This window comes from Phalaenopsis equestris, unplaced genomic scaffold, assembly GCF_001263595.1.
Source record: "Phalaenopsis equestris unplaced genomic scaffold, ASM126359v1 Scaffold000511, whole genome shotgun sequence".
In the NCBI taxonomy this organism is placed as follows: domain Eukaryota; kingdom Viridiplantae; phylum Streptophyta; class Magnoliopsida; order Asparagales; family Orchidaceae; genus Phalaenopsis; species Phalaenopsis equestris.
Window position 1 is genome coordinate 2,980,510 of NW_018164951.1, and position 18,299 is coordinate 2,998,808.

The window sequence follows — 18,299 nt, forward strand, 5'->3', positions numbered from 1 at the left end:
ATGATATTAAATAAAAGATTTTATGATATTCTTTGTATATCTTTTTTAGGGAAATTTTTTTTTTTGAGATTTATTCTTATAAAATTTAGGATTGAATTTTATAAGATTTAAAAATCAGCATTTTTTATTTCTTACACTTTACTATGCTTCACAACCTTTAGGCCAATTTTAAAATAATTATAATTGCATGGATATATTCCCCTGCATTTTAATAGGGCCTCAATGATTAGGATGTTATGCATAATTGCGAACATATTACACATCTCAAGAAAAGTACTATTGATTTCTAACCAAATTGGTCAAACACGTGTTTTAAACATATTAGGTTTTTGTCCAGTGAGATATGGGGTGTTAGAGGCTTTATTGATCCAGACTACATTGTGAGGGCCTTATGGGGCGACTTAGCTTTATAGTTGTTTGTCCATTCCTTCTTTCTTCTGTGTAGGTTTCTTATTCATGCCATTGGCAAGTATAATCCTTACTCCACCTTTTTAGTCTTGATGGGAGTCATAAGAGCTTAGATTTTTCTTTTTCTCTAAATTTCCACTACATGAGAGCCTTGAATAAGCGTCAGAAATTTTTTTATGCATATACAAATTTTAAGACTGATTTGCAACGAACAAAAGTTTATTTTATTTACGTTAGAATTTGTATCAGGTTTGCGTCTGAATATTCGACACAAATAACGAAAAAATTAACAATGTCGTTGCGGCCCTTTCTACGTTTGATTTTCGTTGTCGGTCGGAATTTTCGATTCTGTCTCTTTAATTTTGAAAATAATTTTAATTTAATATATGTAACTCTGACTTGGAAAATAATATTTTAATTTTGAACATATGAGACTAACAATATTTCATAGATTTTAATAGTTTAAATAACCGAGCACAACACTACAAGCAATGTATCTATCTTGAAGAATAGGTACATTACTCGACAGCGGACTCGATTAAATAAATTAAAAGAATTTATGACATTCGTTCGGTCTGCGAACCTTATATGTATGACCGACAAATTCCCCTACCTAATATTGAAGATTAAGTAGGGTTTATATTACTTGTGTTATTTTGTTCCCTTTAGAGGTAAGTCCCAATAGTTTATTACATCATCAATGACTGCAGTTAACTAAAAGAACTCTCGATATTGATCAGAGGTCATTCTCTTCAATATTTCAAATTTTAGGTTTTTAAGGTTAGACGTAGAGAAAATCAAGTGGGAAATGATCAAATAAGAATAATTATTTTTGGATTCTAAAGAAGAGAAGAGTAGGGGATGCCACGAATCATGAGGAGAACTTCGGTGACTTCTCAAATTATCATATGGTTTGGCTTTACATTTTTTAAGATATTATTTGATGTTTACTCTTGCCAATTATCATTGTTTATGGTTTACATTTTTATGATATTCAATCATATAAATAGTCTGAAAGAAATGAAGATTTATGTCGTATCAGCCAACAACCTCAAAATTCTAAGAGAGTTAGGATTTACATTGCATAACATGATTGTGCAAAAGCTTAAAAGATAAAGTGGGGATTTATGCCGCATTAGGAAGACAACCTCGAAGTTCTATGGATTTTTTGTTTAAGTCTAAGGAATGGTTTTGATGGTGTTGATCTTGTTTCATATCGGGTATTGATTTGTCGGTGGAAGTTGTCCTTAATTTTCATGCATCGTATGAAAACTTGGAATTAAGTAAATCGTAAGAAAACATGAATCAAGTGAAACAAAACTTGTTGTCACATATAGAAGACAGAGATTAAATGTAAGAATTTAGTAAATGTGGGGGCTCAGAGCTAGACTGTTTCTTTGAATAGGAGCTACCAACCAGACAATATAAGGAGTGTAATTCCTTGTTGCAATCAAAGCTATTAACAAAGGGACTTTTGTAGGATCTTTTCAAAAAATTCTTTGATGTTTCATGCATGTAGAACTTAACAATCAAAATTAGTGTTGTTGCAGGAAAATACATTTTTTTTATGTTGTATATATTTGTGTGTGTGTGTGTGTTTTAGTGAAATTGGACAGTCTATAAGTTAATTACCATAATCGAATTAGAACTGCCGACAACCTAAGAAAGCTAGGGTCAAAATAGTATCATCAGTTATATCCCCTCCCTGAAGGTCGTTGAGGTAGGAGATTCCATCTTTAATGTCACACTCTTAGCACACATAAACATTATCGTCATCGCCCTCACCACCCGCACCTCTGATTTACACAAGCCCGATGATCTATATGTGGCATTAAAATAATCTCAAGTACCCACACGGGTCTGAATACCATATCCAAGACTCATACCCTTGAGCATTGGGTTATTAATGTAAGATAAGTAGTGTTAGGGTATTTTCATTTGATGTGTATTAACGGGTCCTTAGTCATATCTTGGTGGGTTCTTAGAGATTTCATGTTTATTTAGTTTAACTTAAATGATTGTTGTGTTTTGTAGATGATTTCATTGAATAAAGTGTAGTAAACCCAAATGTCCTCTGGAATATCCAATATCTCTCAAAGGTATTCACGATGTAATTCTTAAACACCCTTAAGATTTCCCTGGTCACTCCCAGTTCATTTGATCCTACTATGTTGTTAAATAAATCAACCTATGATGAATTACATTACCCTTTAAACTGTGCTCAATGTTTTGTGTTTTAATTAACCCATGAGTAAGGGTGAGATCAATTTTGATAGGGTTTAACCTTATGGATGTATTTGCAAAGTATTAGGAAATTTACACTCTCCCCTTCCTATTGGTTCCAAGCTTGTGGTATCTCAAGATGATTTTATCATTGTAATATTGTCCTTAAATTATTCCTCAAGTGTTATCATTTTGATTCACCATCAAGGCTTTAGGGGTGATGCTATAATTTTGAAAAGATTTATAAATTGTATATGATCTTGATTCAAAGTTTGAGTTGTACTGAAACATTGATTGGGGATTTAAATTAATGAAATATCAATCCTCTAACACACATCCCCCACTCTTGGATCATCCAAGTTTTCATGTCCTTCAGGATCTAACAATTACAATTTTACCCTTTTCTGGAAAATATCATGAGTAGGTTTCTACCCTATTTACCCTTTTTATTTAAGTCACCTAAAAGGTCAAATCAAGCTAATTAAGTACCATTTTCCTCTGGTTTGATCTATATTTTAATTGAGATATGAAATTTCAAAATTATCATTTTATCCCAAGAGTTCTTTACTCCATAGTTCCTTCAATTTAATTTCAAAGATTTTAATACTTTGTTGTTACCCTACTCATGAGTCAACTTACACATAAGAGAAGAATTTTTACTTTTTTTATTTTTATTTAATTTTTAATTATTATTTTACTCCAAACACGAGAATTTTCAATGTTAATTAATTTAATTAACTAAAACATACTTTCTATTCTTAGAAAATTTTTAGGAGGTTCACCTAGGTCAGAGAACCACTTGGAATAATTTTCATAAATTATTGAATTATATTTTAATTTTTATAATTTTTAATTGATTTTAATAAATAAATAAATGGAAAATATATTTTACCTCGAAAATTCATTTCTATATTTTTCAGTGATTCTCCTGACTTCAGAGAACTCAGAAAAATAAATTTCATATTTTTATGATTTCTATTTTATTTTTTATAATTATTTTATCCAAAAAATAGAGAAAATACATTTAAGCACTTAAAAAATATATTTTTATACTTTAAAAATTTACAAAAGCATTTTTCAATTGTTTTCTGTAATTAGGATGAAGTTTATGACTTTTGAAGTATATTTATATTTTGTGATTTTTTTGATATTTTTAATTATTTTTAAATATACATATATATTATATCTTACATATCATATAAAAAAATTTAGAATTTTTTTGTGATGCGATTTCTTCTTTCTTATTTGAATATATTGATATCATAATCTATAAAATTTATTATTTTTAAAACATAAATGGTCATGTTCTACATAACATTTGGGCTGAATTTGGGTGCACAATTGAGTATATATTAGCCCACAGGCTTTAGCCTAATTGCATATTACAGTCCAAATTTTACCTTTGATAATTCTACCTATATAATTGACCAGAACTATGAGAAGAATTGTTTAATAACTGAGGTGAATTTATGAGCTACTTGTTACTACCAGCTAACAAACTTGATATATCTGTAACAAACTATTAATTTATATATTATAACGCTATAATATTAGTAAGAAAGATTATAATAATATATCAAAGTATCGATATATTTGGAATGGTATGAGAGAAAAAAAAGGGGGCATTTGCATAGTTGCCACGCATCTCTTATATATTTACATAATTAATGCCTGAACTTTCATAAATGCATGCATAACACACAAATCTTTGACATCGACATCAAAACATATCGCACTTACTAACTTTTACAAAAGTAAAATGCACATTTCCTGCAAAAGTATAGAGCACCAAAGTGATAGAAATGTAAATATCGAACTTTAAGTATTTGATATATAAATATATAAGAATTATGAGGTAGGTATGTAAATTTACGAAAACTAATTTAATGTATTTGTTGAAACTCAATTATGACTGTCATACCCAAATTACTTTGTCAATTTTTGTAATGTCATTCTACATAATTCAGGAGAAGAGTTAACATATGTACTTTTAGTTTCATTGTGGACTATTTTGATTGGGTTAGGCTTTGTGATTTTTGATTCTTTCTCATAAGAAATATGATTGCCTGCTATCTCTCTCTTATCTTGTGTGTGTTAGAAAATTATGTTGAGTTAAGGCATAATCTAACAATATGTGTGCCGCTCTTCTTTTGCATTGATAGATTTTTAAATGCAATTCAAGGCCTTTATTACATGTTTGATATACTTTTTGTTTGATATTTTTAGAAGTTTCAAAAATGTAAGATAGAATAGTAATCAAAATTAATCCCAAAATTAAAAGTTACTACATATGGTAAATGTTGTTCTATAATGAGAGAAGAGATAGAGAGAGAGAGAGAATGGTTGGGACATTAACTCATTCTCTATTCATCAAGTTATTGAGATTGAAGGAAAACTTTAAACAATGTTACCCTTTGGGAAGAAAGAGTGAACTTACTCTTTACTTCAATCTGAGTCGGTCAAAGTGGTGCCTTAAAGTGGTTTGATTAGAAAAATTGACAGGTTTGGTTGGAGGATTTGGACCCCATGTTATTGATTTTGAAGGGGGGTGGGTCAATTTTATAGTCATATAGGTTAATTTGCTCATAATTACAATATCCAAAATTGATGGTCTTCAATTTGCTTAGAGATAGGATTGCTTAAGTAATTATCGTGATGGGTCCTTCTTTGAGTGCGCAGCTTTAAGTTTTTTGAGCCTTCTTTAGAACTGATTATCATAATCATATGGTAAGATAAAAGGAAGGGACTGGCTTGGATAGCCATCTTTATGACACTAAAGGACACTAACTTTCTTGATTAGTCATATTTATTGGAAGCTAAGATGATCTTCAATGATCGCATCAAGGGTCATTTGGGCAGTCAAAATTTGTAATGAGAAATCAGGCATTATAATTACAAGTATATTTTTTTGTAATTTCACATTATCCTAAAATACCTTAAGAATATTAATAAGAGAATGATATCCCACTACCTGTTGATAAATCTTAAGCTAATATATAAAGCATGATGCATAGTTTTAATCATATATTGCATTAATGATATATGATAAATAGTTACACATAAATACACATAACCAAAAAGCATATTATATCATAAAAATTATGTTATCACTCAGTATTGTTCACTCAGTTCTATTATATGTAAATTATGAAATTCATGGCATCTATATATATATATATATATAACACAATATCGTTCCATTCTACTATAATTATATTTATTATGTTTCGTGATTCATCAGACGGTTGATTATCTTCTTTGTTAATGATAATTAATTGATTTTATTAAATGTATAGTTAAAATTTTATCAGGTATCTTGGATAAAATCTATCTTAACTATTCACATTTAATTTTTTAAGATGTCGTTTAAGCTAACTCAACATTAATTCAATCTTACTCTTTTTTTTTCAAGATGATGACAACCAAAATAAAATTTCATTATATTCAAGTTTGGTACTAATTATGTCGTAAGAACTGTATGATGTAACTATAGCATTCTACTGAGACATCCCGTAGCCACGAGCAAATAAAGATAAGACTAAAAGAATAGACAAAAAGAACAGAAAAAAAATGTCATAGTAGAGAAGAAAAGAGAAAAGAAGAAGCACTATCAAAACACTATTCTCCGTGTGCAACTATGAATTTTATAATACATAATTTTGTCCCCTCTTATTCCTTAGCATAGATGAAGTAATATCATTATATTTATTCATATAAAGTATAATCTTTTCAAGTGATGTTTTGGAATTTAATGAAATATTTGATATCCATGCAACCATTCACATATGTGAAACTCATTGAACCATGTAATCTAGTGTGCCTTGTGTATGATATTTTTATGTGAAAATTATCTTATTATCATTGAGATCTCACTAAAAACTTTTTCACCATAAAAATAGATCTAATGTAAGATTTATATACATATATGGCAGAGAAAGTTCACATTAATACGTTACAAATCTTGCAATATTCCATTTACATCATGGTAGCATATTTATATGAAAACTTTATGACAAGTTGATCTTATTCATGCTGAATAATATTCATATAATTTCCTCTACATAACATTATAAATCAACAAATGCATATAGACTATCTCATGTGAACATAATATCATTATAGGAACCATTTCCTTTAAAACTTAGTGGCTTTGAAACTCATATCCTACAAGGGTTTTAGAAGCTCTTCCACCTTCTCTATTACATATTTTATTTTACAATAAATTAATAAAATATGAAGCACTTCATAAAAAATAAATTAATGATTTATTTTAACTAAAAAATAATTATTTTAGAAAATTTACATACATAACAAACAATTCATATTTATTTGTATATCTCACAATAATTTCACTTTTAAAAATAATAATAATGCTATTTTTTATATAACATTAATGATTTGAGAGTTATGTCTGAAAATATGAAAATTTAGATGTGAGATATTTAAATACATAAGAATTATGTGTTATGTATGTAAAAGCCCTATTGTTGGACATATTAACATGATACCATTAATAAAGTATTTAACACAAATACATGCATAAAAGAATCTAAATTTCTGCATTACATTTTAAAATATTAAAATTTATATATATTTTTGTACATCTTAAGAGAAGAGTTTACACTGCCGACCTTCTGATTTATTTAAATTGCATAATTTACATCAAATAAATCCCTATTTTCTTCTCAGTGGACCTCAAAGAAGTGCCAAACTGACAGGTCTACTGAATTTGGACCTAATCAGTCAAATCTTGCAATTATGATTAATGTGACAACTCATTCTCATGCTGCAGGCGACTACAGTTTGGCTCTTATAACTGAAAACTATATTTTATTATAAAATAATTTACCTATATGATATCTAAACATTTATATTTACATGCTTGCACAAAAATTAAATTATTATTTTCACTTTTCAGAGAAAAAAAACAATTATTTTAAGGGACTTGAAGCATCTTAAAAACATAATATTTGAAAATTTAATCTCTTATTTAAAATTTATTAGCATTCCTTAACAACTAATAGCCCAAATAAATCAAAAGCCTCGCTCGTCATATATATATCTAGGGGTGTAAACGAACGGGACACGGACGAGCAGAGCTTGTGTTCGTGTTCGGTTCGTTTGAAATTTAATTTGTTTTAAATAAGCCCGTGTTCGAAATTGTTTGTGAAGTCACTGTTCGTGTTCGTTTCCTAACGAACGAGCTAAACACGAGTTGTTCGTGAACGACGAGCCAATTTCACATCCCTAATATTAGTATATATAAATAATTTATTAATTAATTAGATAACTTATATTATATAAATATATAATACCTATATTAGTATATTACTAATATAGTATATTAATATATTATTATCATTATTTTATTATATATTATAATTTTTAAAATTTAATTTTTTAAAGTATCATAAATTTTTTATATATAATTATTTTAAATTATTTTATATTTCGAACAATAACGGTTCGAACACGAACGAACGCATCAGTGTTCGTGTTTGGTCTGTTTAACTAACCGAACGAAAAACAAATTGTTCATGTTCGTTTCGTTTACTTATCGGACGAATCGAACACGAACTCATTGACGAACCGAACACGAACTGTTCGCGAACAACGAGCTTCTCTTACAGCCTTATATATATCAATCTGACAAATTAATTGAAAAAATTTACACACTTACAAAATATTGCCAATATGAGAATGAGATAAAATTACATTAAATTTATCTCTTAAATCACAAAAATCTCCACTTAGATTCTTATGACTTAGCTTTTTGAATGCAATAATATCCCTATTAAAATACAAGTCCACATTTAAACTTTTTGTTAGGCGCACAACAATTTGAGTTTTACATAATAAAATAAAAGAGTTCTAAAAAAAGCTAAGTACTTTGACAAAATCTTGGAGCCAAAGATCTTTTTTAATTGCCTCGATTGATGCAATAAACTCAACCTCAATTAAAGATAAATCAACAATCATTCAGAGTGATGATCTCTAGCTAATACTGCCATCAAATACCTCAAAGATCTAATCTGAAAAAGATCATCTAATGTCTACGCAACATCCAAAATATGACTCAATATAGATTGAGATAAATTCAACATTCATGTTATCATTTTTACATAATATTCCCAAATTTATAGCGTCTGCAATGTATCCAAGTGTCCACTCCAAAACAATCCAACTAGCCTTTCCTAAATTAATCAAAAGATAACTAACAAAACTAATTAAATAACAAACATTTGGATATGTACTACACACACACAACATACATCAGACAACCAAAGCATTTGCATATTAATTTGTTGCATATGTAATGACAATTTGAAATGATTTGGTGTGTATGTACTTCTGAGGTTGGATGAAGCTGCTGGCCCGATAGGCTAAGAATAGAAGTGAGAGTGCTCTATGGTTATTAGGAATCAACAAAACCTAGTTGAAGAAGAAAATGTAGGATCCATATTAAAAAAGTAGCAAAAAAAAGTTATTTAGAAAGGCACCAATATAATTAATGATATGTGAAGAAGAGATGTGAGAGACTTAAATCAAATAACGATAATTTTTTAAAAAATTAAGCTAGCTTACATGTAGACAAAGTCGGTCAAGTCAAACCATACTCGAGCACATATATTATAAGAGCCATAGCATAGCTTAATATGCTTGACTCGCAGCCTTATTAACGAGCCTTGTTCAAGTCGGCTCGTCGCTCGTTTAGTTACACATCAAATTTCCATACTACTAATTTTTTATATATTTATCTTAAGCTCTAACTCAGATAAAAATACTATAAACATTAAGTTATATAAACTAAAAATGAACTTTTAATGCAAGAAAATAATTATACAAATTAAACATACATCTAAATAAATAAAATTTTAATAGTATGCATTTAAAACTCTCATAAACAAAAATCTTACTCTCTTCACTTTCCTTTTATTTTTAAAATTAAGTGCAGTCACATACTAATAATACCGAGAAAAATATGAAAAAAAAAAAAATTATCATGAAATCCAAATATTCTATCTACTCCAGAAGAAGCGCACAAGTTGGCGAAGTCGTACATTTGGGGTGACACCCAACGTCACCATCCTGGCCCCACCAATCGGCGACCGCCGTGCGGGTTGGACAGCGTATCCCATGTGTTCTCCGTCGACCTTTTACGCAATACGACGCTTTAATTATCAGCTACAAGCTCTTTAAGATGCGTGCCAAAGTCCTATTCTAATACAAACACCCGACCTACATGTCGATTCATTTCTTGTACGATCGAATCAACCTTCCTATCTGCTTGTCCATCCGATTGGATAAGTGAGCAACCCAACTCATCGTGACGTCAGGTGTCATGAATTGGGGTGGTAAGCCAACGGATCTATTTCATTGATAAGATAACTCAAACTCAATATAAATAATATTCATACATATTTGTGTGACAATTTCACAATATAATATTATTCTTTCTAAAAAACTATTTTAGTAAATACTTTATATTATTAAATTTGATGATAAGTAGACCAGATGCTATTCAAATTATTTTATTATAATAGATTTATACCTAAATTCTAGTCTCTTGGGGTGTGAGAATTGCGTCCAAGTTGTTAGGATTATGTTAAAAATTTGAGCCTCCTGAGATTAGTACAGATTCTCCTTCTTATTTGTATTTATGGTCATGGCATATATGAGCATGGTGTATGAGAGGTTACTCATAGGGCCCGTTTGGGGTAACTTATTTGGTCCGATGACATTTTGAAACACACATTTACTGTTTGGGTAAACTGCATTTTTTTGAGAACCCTAAAAACAACGTTTTCACACCGCACCTATGTAAGTGTCATGACAGATTTTAAGCAGCGGTCTAGCTTTTCCAAAAAAATAAAATTTGTAATAGCCACCGCACGTAGCTTAACCGCACGCGTAGCTTATCAGCAGATTATTCAATAAGATGCAGCTGCCCTAAAGAGAGCCTCAGCCTTTGGGACATCTTCTAACAAGCCTACATGTGAATCATCTCAAGCGCATGTCTTTAGAAAAAAAACAGTATGTGCAGCCTCTCCTTCTTAGCTTGTTTGCGCCAGATAAATTTTCTTCGGATATGGCACATTGTCTTCAAGTATGCCATCCACCCATTGCATGTTACAACTCTCTTTTTTTTTTTTTTTTTAAGCCTCCTTATTTAGATGCCTGTGTATTGATATGTCTTTTTGCAAGTTTAATTTTCTACATTTTTATATTTATTTATGAATTAAATTGCACTTTAAAGAAAAATATTTTCATATTTTTGGTGCAGGCATTATAGGTAAAGTAATTGGAGCGAACTGAAGTGAAAAAGGAGCGAAACGAAGCAATAGAATTTCCAGCGAAGTATTGTATGTTTTGATTGCATTGTAATCCAGTATTTATATAAACTCTAAGTTAGATTCTCATTTTAAGAAAGATAAACACATTTACTCATATGCGAGAACAATCGAGTAAGGAAATGAACATGGTGGGGAAATAAAAATTACATGGTAACTAAAACTAAATGCTATATAAATAAAAAAGATAAAAACACAACATATATTTATTAAAAATCAAGTAATTTAAGAAGAGTTGTATGGATCTAATACTAATATGAATTACATCAAGTTGTCAGTGAGTTGCCATGAAAATTCTATTTGTAGGTATAGTACCGTGCACTTAATTTAAATAATTACTAAATTATTAAAAATCACTAAAATTCTTAATCTGTAATATTTCCTAATTTATATTAAATTGCAGTCTTCTTCGGTGAAATTACTTGAGGGCAAATAATGTATAGGATTAGGAGATTTGATGTGTGTGAATTATATAATAAAAAAGATTTAAATTTTCTTATATATATATTTTTTTCTATTATTCATTCAAATTTATATTTTTCTAGGTGTTTTTGTCAAATTGTGGGATACATGTACTTTTGAAAGCCTTAAACATATATGAGCAAACATTTGAGCCAAATAGAAGGAAGCCATTTTAGGCACGAGTTCAACGGAGCCATCAAGCTAAAAAATGTCAATTTGTCTTGAGTGGCGCCTAGGTACCGCCCATGCACCCCAACAAACGAGAACACAGCGCCAACACGCCAGAGTATGAGGTCCCTAGGCACCTGGACCTCATTCTACTCGAACTTATTTTCTTATTATTATTTGGGTTCAAATCGAGTCAGCATATCATAATTCTTGACACATCCGTCCATGATTGTATTTCATAATTTATTTCTTCTATTCCATCTACTTAACAATTATCTTTATCCCTGATATTAATCCAACATTATTAGCTGTCTATCTATTATTTTTCCTTGCTTTTAGTTCCCAAAGGATATTATGCACGTGTTGAATTCTATTGTTGAAAAGAGAATCAAATGTTAAGTTTTAGGCCAAATTGAACTTTACATGACTGCAAAAAGTGTCAACAAAGATAACGTTTAGGTATTCATTTTATATTTCTAGAGGATTATTATGGGAAAATAAAGATATTTTTAGCATATTATGAGTACTGATTTTTTTTTTTCTTTTGCTAAAAGCAACAATATTTATTCATAGCAATCATATTCAATAGATTTGGATATAGAAATTATTTCTCATAATACAAATTTCTGAAAAATAATAAAAACTTATAATTAAACAAGTCATAGTTGCTGTGAAAAGTAAAATAGTAAAAAATTAAAAATAAAGAAAAAACATAAAAAAATAGACCCAAACAGCTAATAAATTAATTAGAAGTCTTGCACATTTGTATATTCACATAATTAATGCATATTTCAACCACTTTTTACTACATTTGATTTGACAGGGCTTTGAGTTGCAGATAGCAGAACGGAAATAACACCTCAAGTAGAACTGTGATGGTGGTCTCAAACATAGAATGGATAGAAAATTGTTAAAAATAGACCATTTGTGTTAAGTTTAGATGCAAAAGACATTTATAAGTAAGATTAGAATTTAGTTTCTTAAAAAATTTTAATGATATTGAAGTGTTCATATTTTAATGATATTGACATGAATGCACTTATTTATCGTTTTTACCGTGCCTTTTTGTATGTTAATATTTTGTTTTTGGAAGGTATTTTGTATTGAAATGCAGGAAACAAGTAAAGCGAGCAATCTAAGTTCATAAAATGGCAATTGGAGCAAATTAAAGTTATGGCGCCTAGGCGTTGGGACTTGGCTCCATCACTGGCTTTATGAAACACTATTAAAGAGCAGTCAAAAACTCAACGTTGGACTTGTAGCAATGGAGCGTTGGACTTGGAGCAGTGAGGCGCTATCTTGCAACACCTAGGAGTCAGATTTTGTGAGAAAAACACAGAGCACACTGAAAACCAATGCTGAAGATTTGGCGCTAGAATGATTGCACCTAGGAGCCGCGACAACAGCGCCTAAGTGTTATAAAATAGGAGAATGAAGCGTTGTGGCGCTACTTATGGGTGATCCTATGCAGGTACCCAAAAATTAGTGGTTATGACAGTTTGATGCTTCAAATTACTTGGGAATGTATAAATTGGATGAGCACCATAATAGGGGGGTTTTTTCACTAATTGTTTTCATCATTTTCTTGAGAGAGGAATAAGGTGATTAGATTGGGAGTTTACAGCCACCTGGATCACCATTCCTTCTTATTTCTACTCGCCTTATGTACCTCTTAAAACTTTTTAATGAAAAGTGAGTAGATCTTCTTATTTCTCCCTTGAATTGTGTGATGGTAGAATAAAGTTGAATCTTTTTATGGGGTTTCATTGATAATAGTGCATAGTAGTGTTGAGTTAATATTCGATTTAATTTAATTCCACTTTGGCCCGTAAGAATGTTAACATTCATCGTGAATTATGCTATCCGGAAGAATACATAGTGGAATGATAGAAGTTAACCACATAAAATCCAAGGAATAGAAATATTGTCTTGGAGTTTATGTTTACATTCAAGTAGTTAATTTAATTGGATTGGTCGAGAGATTTAGGGAACTAAACCCTTATCAGTCAAATTTCCTTAGACCACTGGAAGGGGATAAGGTATAGTCCAACCCCTCTTTGACAGTAACTTCTAATTACTTGTTCAAATTTCATAACTTTAGGCTTAGTTAAAACTCTAATTTGCATTTTGAACATTTCTAGTGTGGACCGATAATAGCAGGCTAGAATCTTTTCTTCATTAAGATTTCCCCGTTTCACGTGGGGCCAACAATTTGACTAAAACTCGATACTATTAATATGCCAAATATATTTACATGAACAACCCGATATAAGATATTCTGACATTAACAAGGAACATTTTCATGTAAATTTTGAAACGATATTTACTTTTGCCTTCACAGATTTTATAGCAAGGTAAATTTACGTCGTGGAGTGAGGCACCTAAGCTAATCAGTTCAATCTCGACCCCACCATAAGGTGTCAACATTTATGAGATAATTCTTTTGTACTTAGAATTTTTTTTTTTTAACGTTGATGATCAACCACATAGTCTGACCAAAGGGCGGACCCCCTTTCAGAAGAATGTGCAATTCTTATGTATTTACATATATAACAATTAAATTCAATTTTATACATTTATATAAAATCACTATTTTAATTCTTAAAAAAATGAAGTACATCTTTCATATGTAAAGAAGATGCATATATATATATATATTATATATATATATATATATATCTTAAAGTTTAGCTGTTAGGTGAGTAAATATTCCTATTTATAACTGAATATTTATAATTTAAAAAGTAGCTAAAAAACTGATTGTTTGATAAATAAACATATGAACTTTTAATTATTAAAAATATAACATTTAAAAACACATTTAAATTACTATTACAATATTATATTTTAAACTAAAAAAGCTAAATATTAATTATAAAAGTTAAATAATATAAATTAAACTTATGTAAAATAATTCATATGATCATGTATTTATCATATTATTTCTTAAAATAAAGATGCACATTTGAATGTTTTAATTTAAAGAAGTTAAAATACATAATATTATAGATTGTTAATTTAAAATTTAAAAAATATATATTCTGTAAAGCTAAAAAATATATATATAAATATAAAAAGAAAATAAAATTAGTATTTTTTTACAAAAAATTTATATGTCGGTGCATTGTAGATTGTTAACGAACCCAAATGATGGAAGAAGACCCGGGTTAGGCTGCATCGAATAAACCAAGCCGCCTGGGGACGACCAGTCAAACACACGAGGTTTGACCATCGCCGGTCACTTTTCCTCCTCTTTCACAATCCTATTTCCTCCCATCTGCTTCCCATCAACTCTCTTTAAAGCCCCAACCCTCGTCTCCCTCATCCTCCTTCATCCTGTTCTTTGTTTCCATGTCTTCCTCTGCCGGGAGCTTCGAGGCCTCTTCAGCGGCCTTCTCCTTCTCTTCTTCCCACGCAACATCGTTCTCAGAGCTGCTCGCCGGCTCCGGCGGCGCCACCGCTGCCGACGAGACTTCGAAGCCGGCGAGAGGATTTAGTAACAGGGGAGGAGGAGGAATACCTAAGTTCAAGTCCATACCCCCTCCCCAACTTCCCCTCTCTCCTCCTCCCATCTCTCCTTCCTCTTACTTTGCCATCCCCGCCGGACTCAGCCCCGCCGAGCTCCTCGACTCGCCGGTTCTCATCTCTTCTAATAACGTAAGCAGAAAGAACAAAAAGAAGAAAAAGATACTTCTTTTATTGAAAGATTTGAAATTCGTTTGAGCTCAGATGATGGATTTAACTCTGTTTTTTTTTTTCTTTTAATGTTTTTTGTAGCGGATTCTTCCTTCTCCAACCACTGGAACTTTTCCTCCAAAAGCTTTTAACTGGATAGGCGATTCTGGTAACCGATATCAGGACAGAAAAGAAGATAACAGAGATTGGTCTAATTTCTCCTTCCAAACACAGCAGGTAATAAAAATCTCACTTTGTGACATGATTAAAAGCTTGAATCAAACAAAATTGTGCTAAAGCCCTGCCCTTTTCTAGAAACTGAACGTTTTCAAGGGAAGCCAACAACCATGGAACTACCAAGAACCCAGCATCAAAACTGAACTTTCAGCACCAACCATCCAAGCCAATAACACTAGTAAAGAGCTGAAAAAGTCTGATGACGGATATAACTGGAGAAAGTATGGGCAAAAGCAAGTAAAAGGGAGCGAGAATCCTCGGAGCTATTACAAGTGCACGTTTCCCAATTGCCCCACGAAGAAGAAGGTTGAAAAAAACCTCGAAGGCCAAATCACAGAGATAGTCTACAAAGGCTCTCATAACCATCCCAAGCCTCAATCTACTCGAAGGAACTCTTCTTCATCTTCCGCTCAATCACTTCAACCGCTGCTCGCCTCTGCTGCAGCTTCGGAAGCTTCAGAGCACTCCCATGGCGGCCGGTCAGGGACAGCGATGGAATCAGTGGCTACGCCAGATAATTCATCGGTATCTTTCGGTGAGGATGAAGTTGGTATGAGCATTCAAAGGAGTAATCTTGCAGTAGATGATTTCGAGGTGGAGGAGCCTGAGGCTAAGAGATGGTAAGTAACTTCTGAATTTGAAACCAAAATTCGAGCTTTAGAACGCAGTGGATTAAAAGTTTGAAATTTGCTGTAACAGGAAGATGGAAGGAGGAAACGAAGGGGCGGCGTTGGCCGGAAACAAGACGGTGAGGGAGCCTAGAGTTGTGGTGCAGACGACGAGCGATATAGATATTCTTGATGATGGCTATCGATGGAGAAAGTATGGGCAGAAGGTTGTGAAGGGGAATCCAAATCCAAGGTATTCATTACTTAGAATTAACATTGTGGTATATATGTAAAATTTTCTAACCTTCAAATTTTCATATTTATATTTAAAATATCATTTTTATTATTATTGTGTTTTAAAATATATATAGATATATAACTTTTCATTCATAATTTTATGGCACCTACTAATATAAATTTCAAATTTAAAATGTTAGATATGTAAATATAAATCAATAATGCGGTATATATGTAAATTTTTCTAAATCATAATTAAGATAATTTGGTAAAATGTATTTTCAGAAAATTTGTATCTAGAAGATGTTTGATAGTTATCTGCTTATATTGTACTTGATGTGATACTTCATGGAAATTGCTGTGCATTTGACTCAATATTCAAATAATATAACATTTGAATGGTATTTATCATTCTTGCCGTCCAATTATATTTTTCCACTCTATTACTGCTATGTAAGCTTTCATACTCCTTTTCTTTTGACGCGTAGATAAAGCTGTCGTTTATGTAACAATGGAAGTTTGGGTGTTAGATATGTAAATACATAGGAATGAAGTGGGTATATATGTAAATCATGCATTTTCTTTTTATTTTTGTAATCTTAATAAACCTTCTTTGTTTCAAATTACAGAAGCTATTACAAGTGCACAACAGTGGGATGCCCTGTTCGTAAACATATTGAGAGAGCATCCTATGACTTGAGGGCCGTCATCACCACCTACGAAGGCAAGCACAATCACGACATCCCCGCCGCTCGCGGTGGGAGCCATTCGGCAAATCAGCCGCCGCCGCCGCCGCAGCAGAATCATCTGGCCATCTCAACAACAATCCGGCCATCGCCGGCGATCATCGCGAACTCTCTTTTCGGCCAAAGAGTTGATGCTTTTCAACACTCACACTCACCATTTCCAACGCTGGAAATGTTACCCAACCAGAGCAACTATGTTGATGGCTTTTCAGGATTTGAAAATTCTGCTAGTTCTTATGTGAATCAACAGCAGAAGCAGATGGGGAATTTGTTCCCTGTGGCGAAGGAGGAGCCGAGGGATGATTTGTTCTTTGAGTCGCTTTTGTGCTGACTGCTAAAAATTACACAGACAAATATCTATATATATAAATCCTGTAGATGTTTATAAGTAGGTTGAAATTTACAGAAAATAAGTGGGAGCGATGATTACTGATTTTAATATTTGTTTGTTTGGTTTTTTATTTTCATGTTTTGTAAATAGGAAATTATATATATATATATATATATATATATATAAGATGGAGGATGGGAAAATCATTGTTTGTTCATTTGTTAATCTGTTCACCAGCTAGCAACTTGAAGGAATGCGCGAGGAAAACATTTGTATTTTTTATTTAGATTTTTTTTTATATATTTATTTTTTTAATGAAATAAAATTGTGTTAGTATGGTCATGGTTATTTTCGGAGAAACAAAGGCTGTATTACTATTTCAATTTCATATTACTTTGGTTAAACTTGAGTTTGAGATAGCTAAAAGATAAAATTTTCATTTTTTTTTAATTAAGAATTTTATATTGTAATTTCTTAAAATATTGAATATAACCATCTGAATTTTAAATATAATATTTAATTATTTAAAAAATGAGAGAATATCAGCGTTCGCTTTGCCAAAAAAAATTGTAACGCTCTCTTTGAAATAAAAATTTCAGGTCTAATGAAATGTAATCCGAACAATCTGAGTATCTACGCACAGATTTCTATTTTAGGAAGAGGTCAACGTTGATGATGTTAAAGTACAGCTTCATAGAGCTACTTGCATCTGAAAATTGATTCTCATTTTATGGAGAAAATATGCGGGCTTGGATTCTGAATGTAGTTTTGCGTCCAGATTCTGATGGTAATGTGTCGCTTGTTTGCCTAGTTGGATCCACTTTATTTGATTAAAAAAAATAAAAATGTGGTT

General features: G+C 31.2%; 1 protein-coding gene across 1 annotated transcript; it reads left to right on the forward strand.

The window, feature by feature from the left end:
• The first annotated feature begins 14,906 nt into the window (after positions 1-14,906).
• LOC110028464 (probable WRKY transcription factor 26) lies at positions 14,907-17,589 on the forward strand. The gene is made up of 5 exons (XM_020730319.1): positions 14,907-15,269; positions 15,390-15,524; positions 15,603-16,144; positions 16,224-16,385; positions 16,999-17,589. Exons 1-5 carry the CDS (start codon positions 14,964-14,966, stop codon positions 17,444-17,446), a joined length of 1,593 nt encoding a protein of 530 aa, XP_020585978.1. The 5' UTR covers positions 14,907-14,963; the 3' UTR covers positions 17,447-17,589.
• The last annotated feature ends 710 nt before the right edge of the window (positions 17,590-18,299 follow it).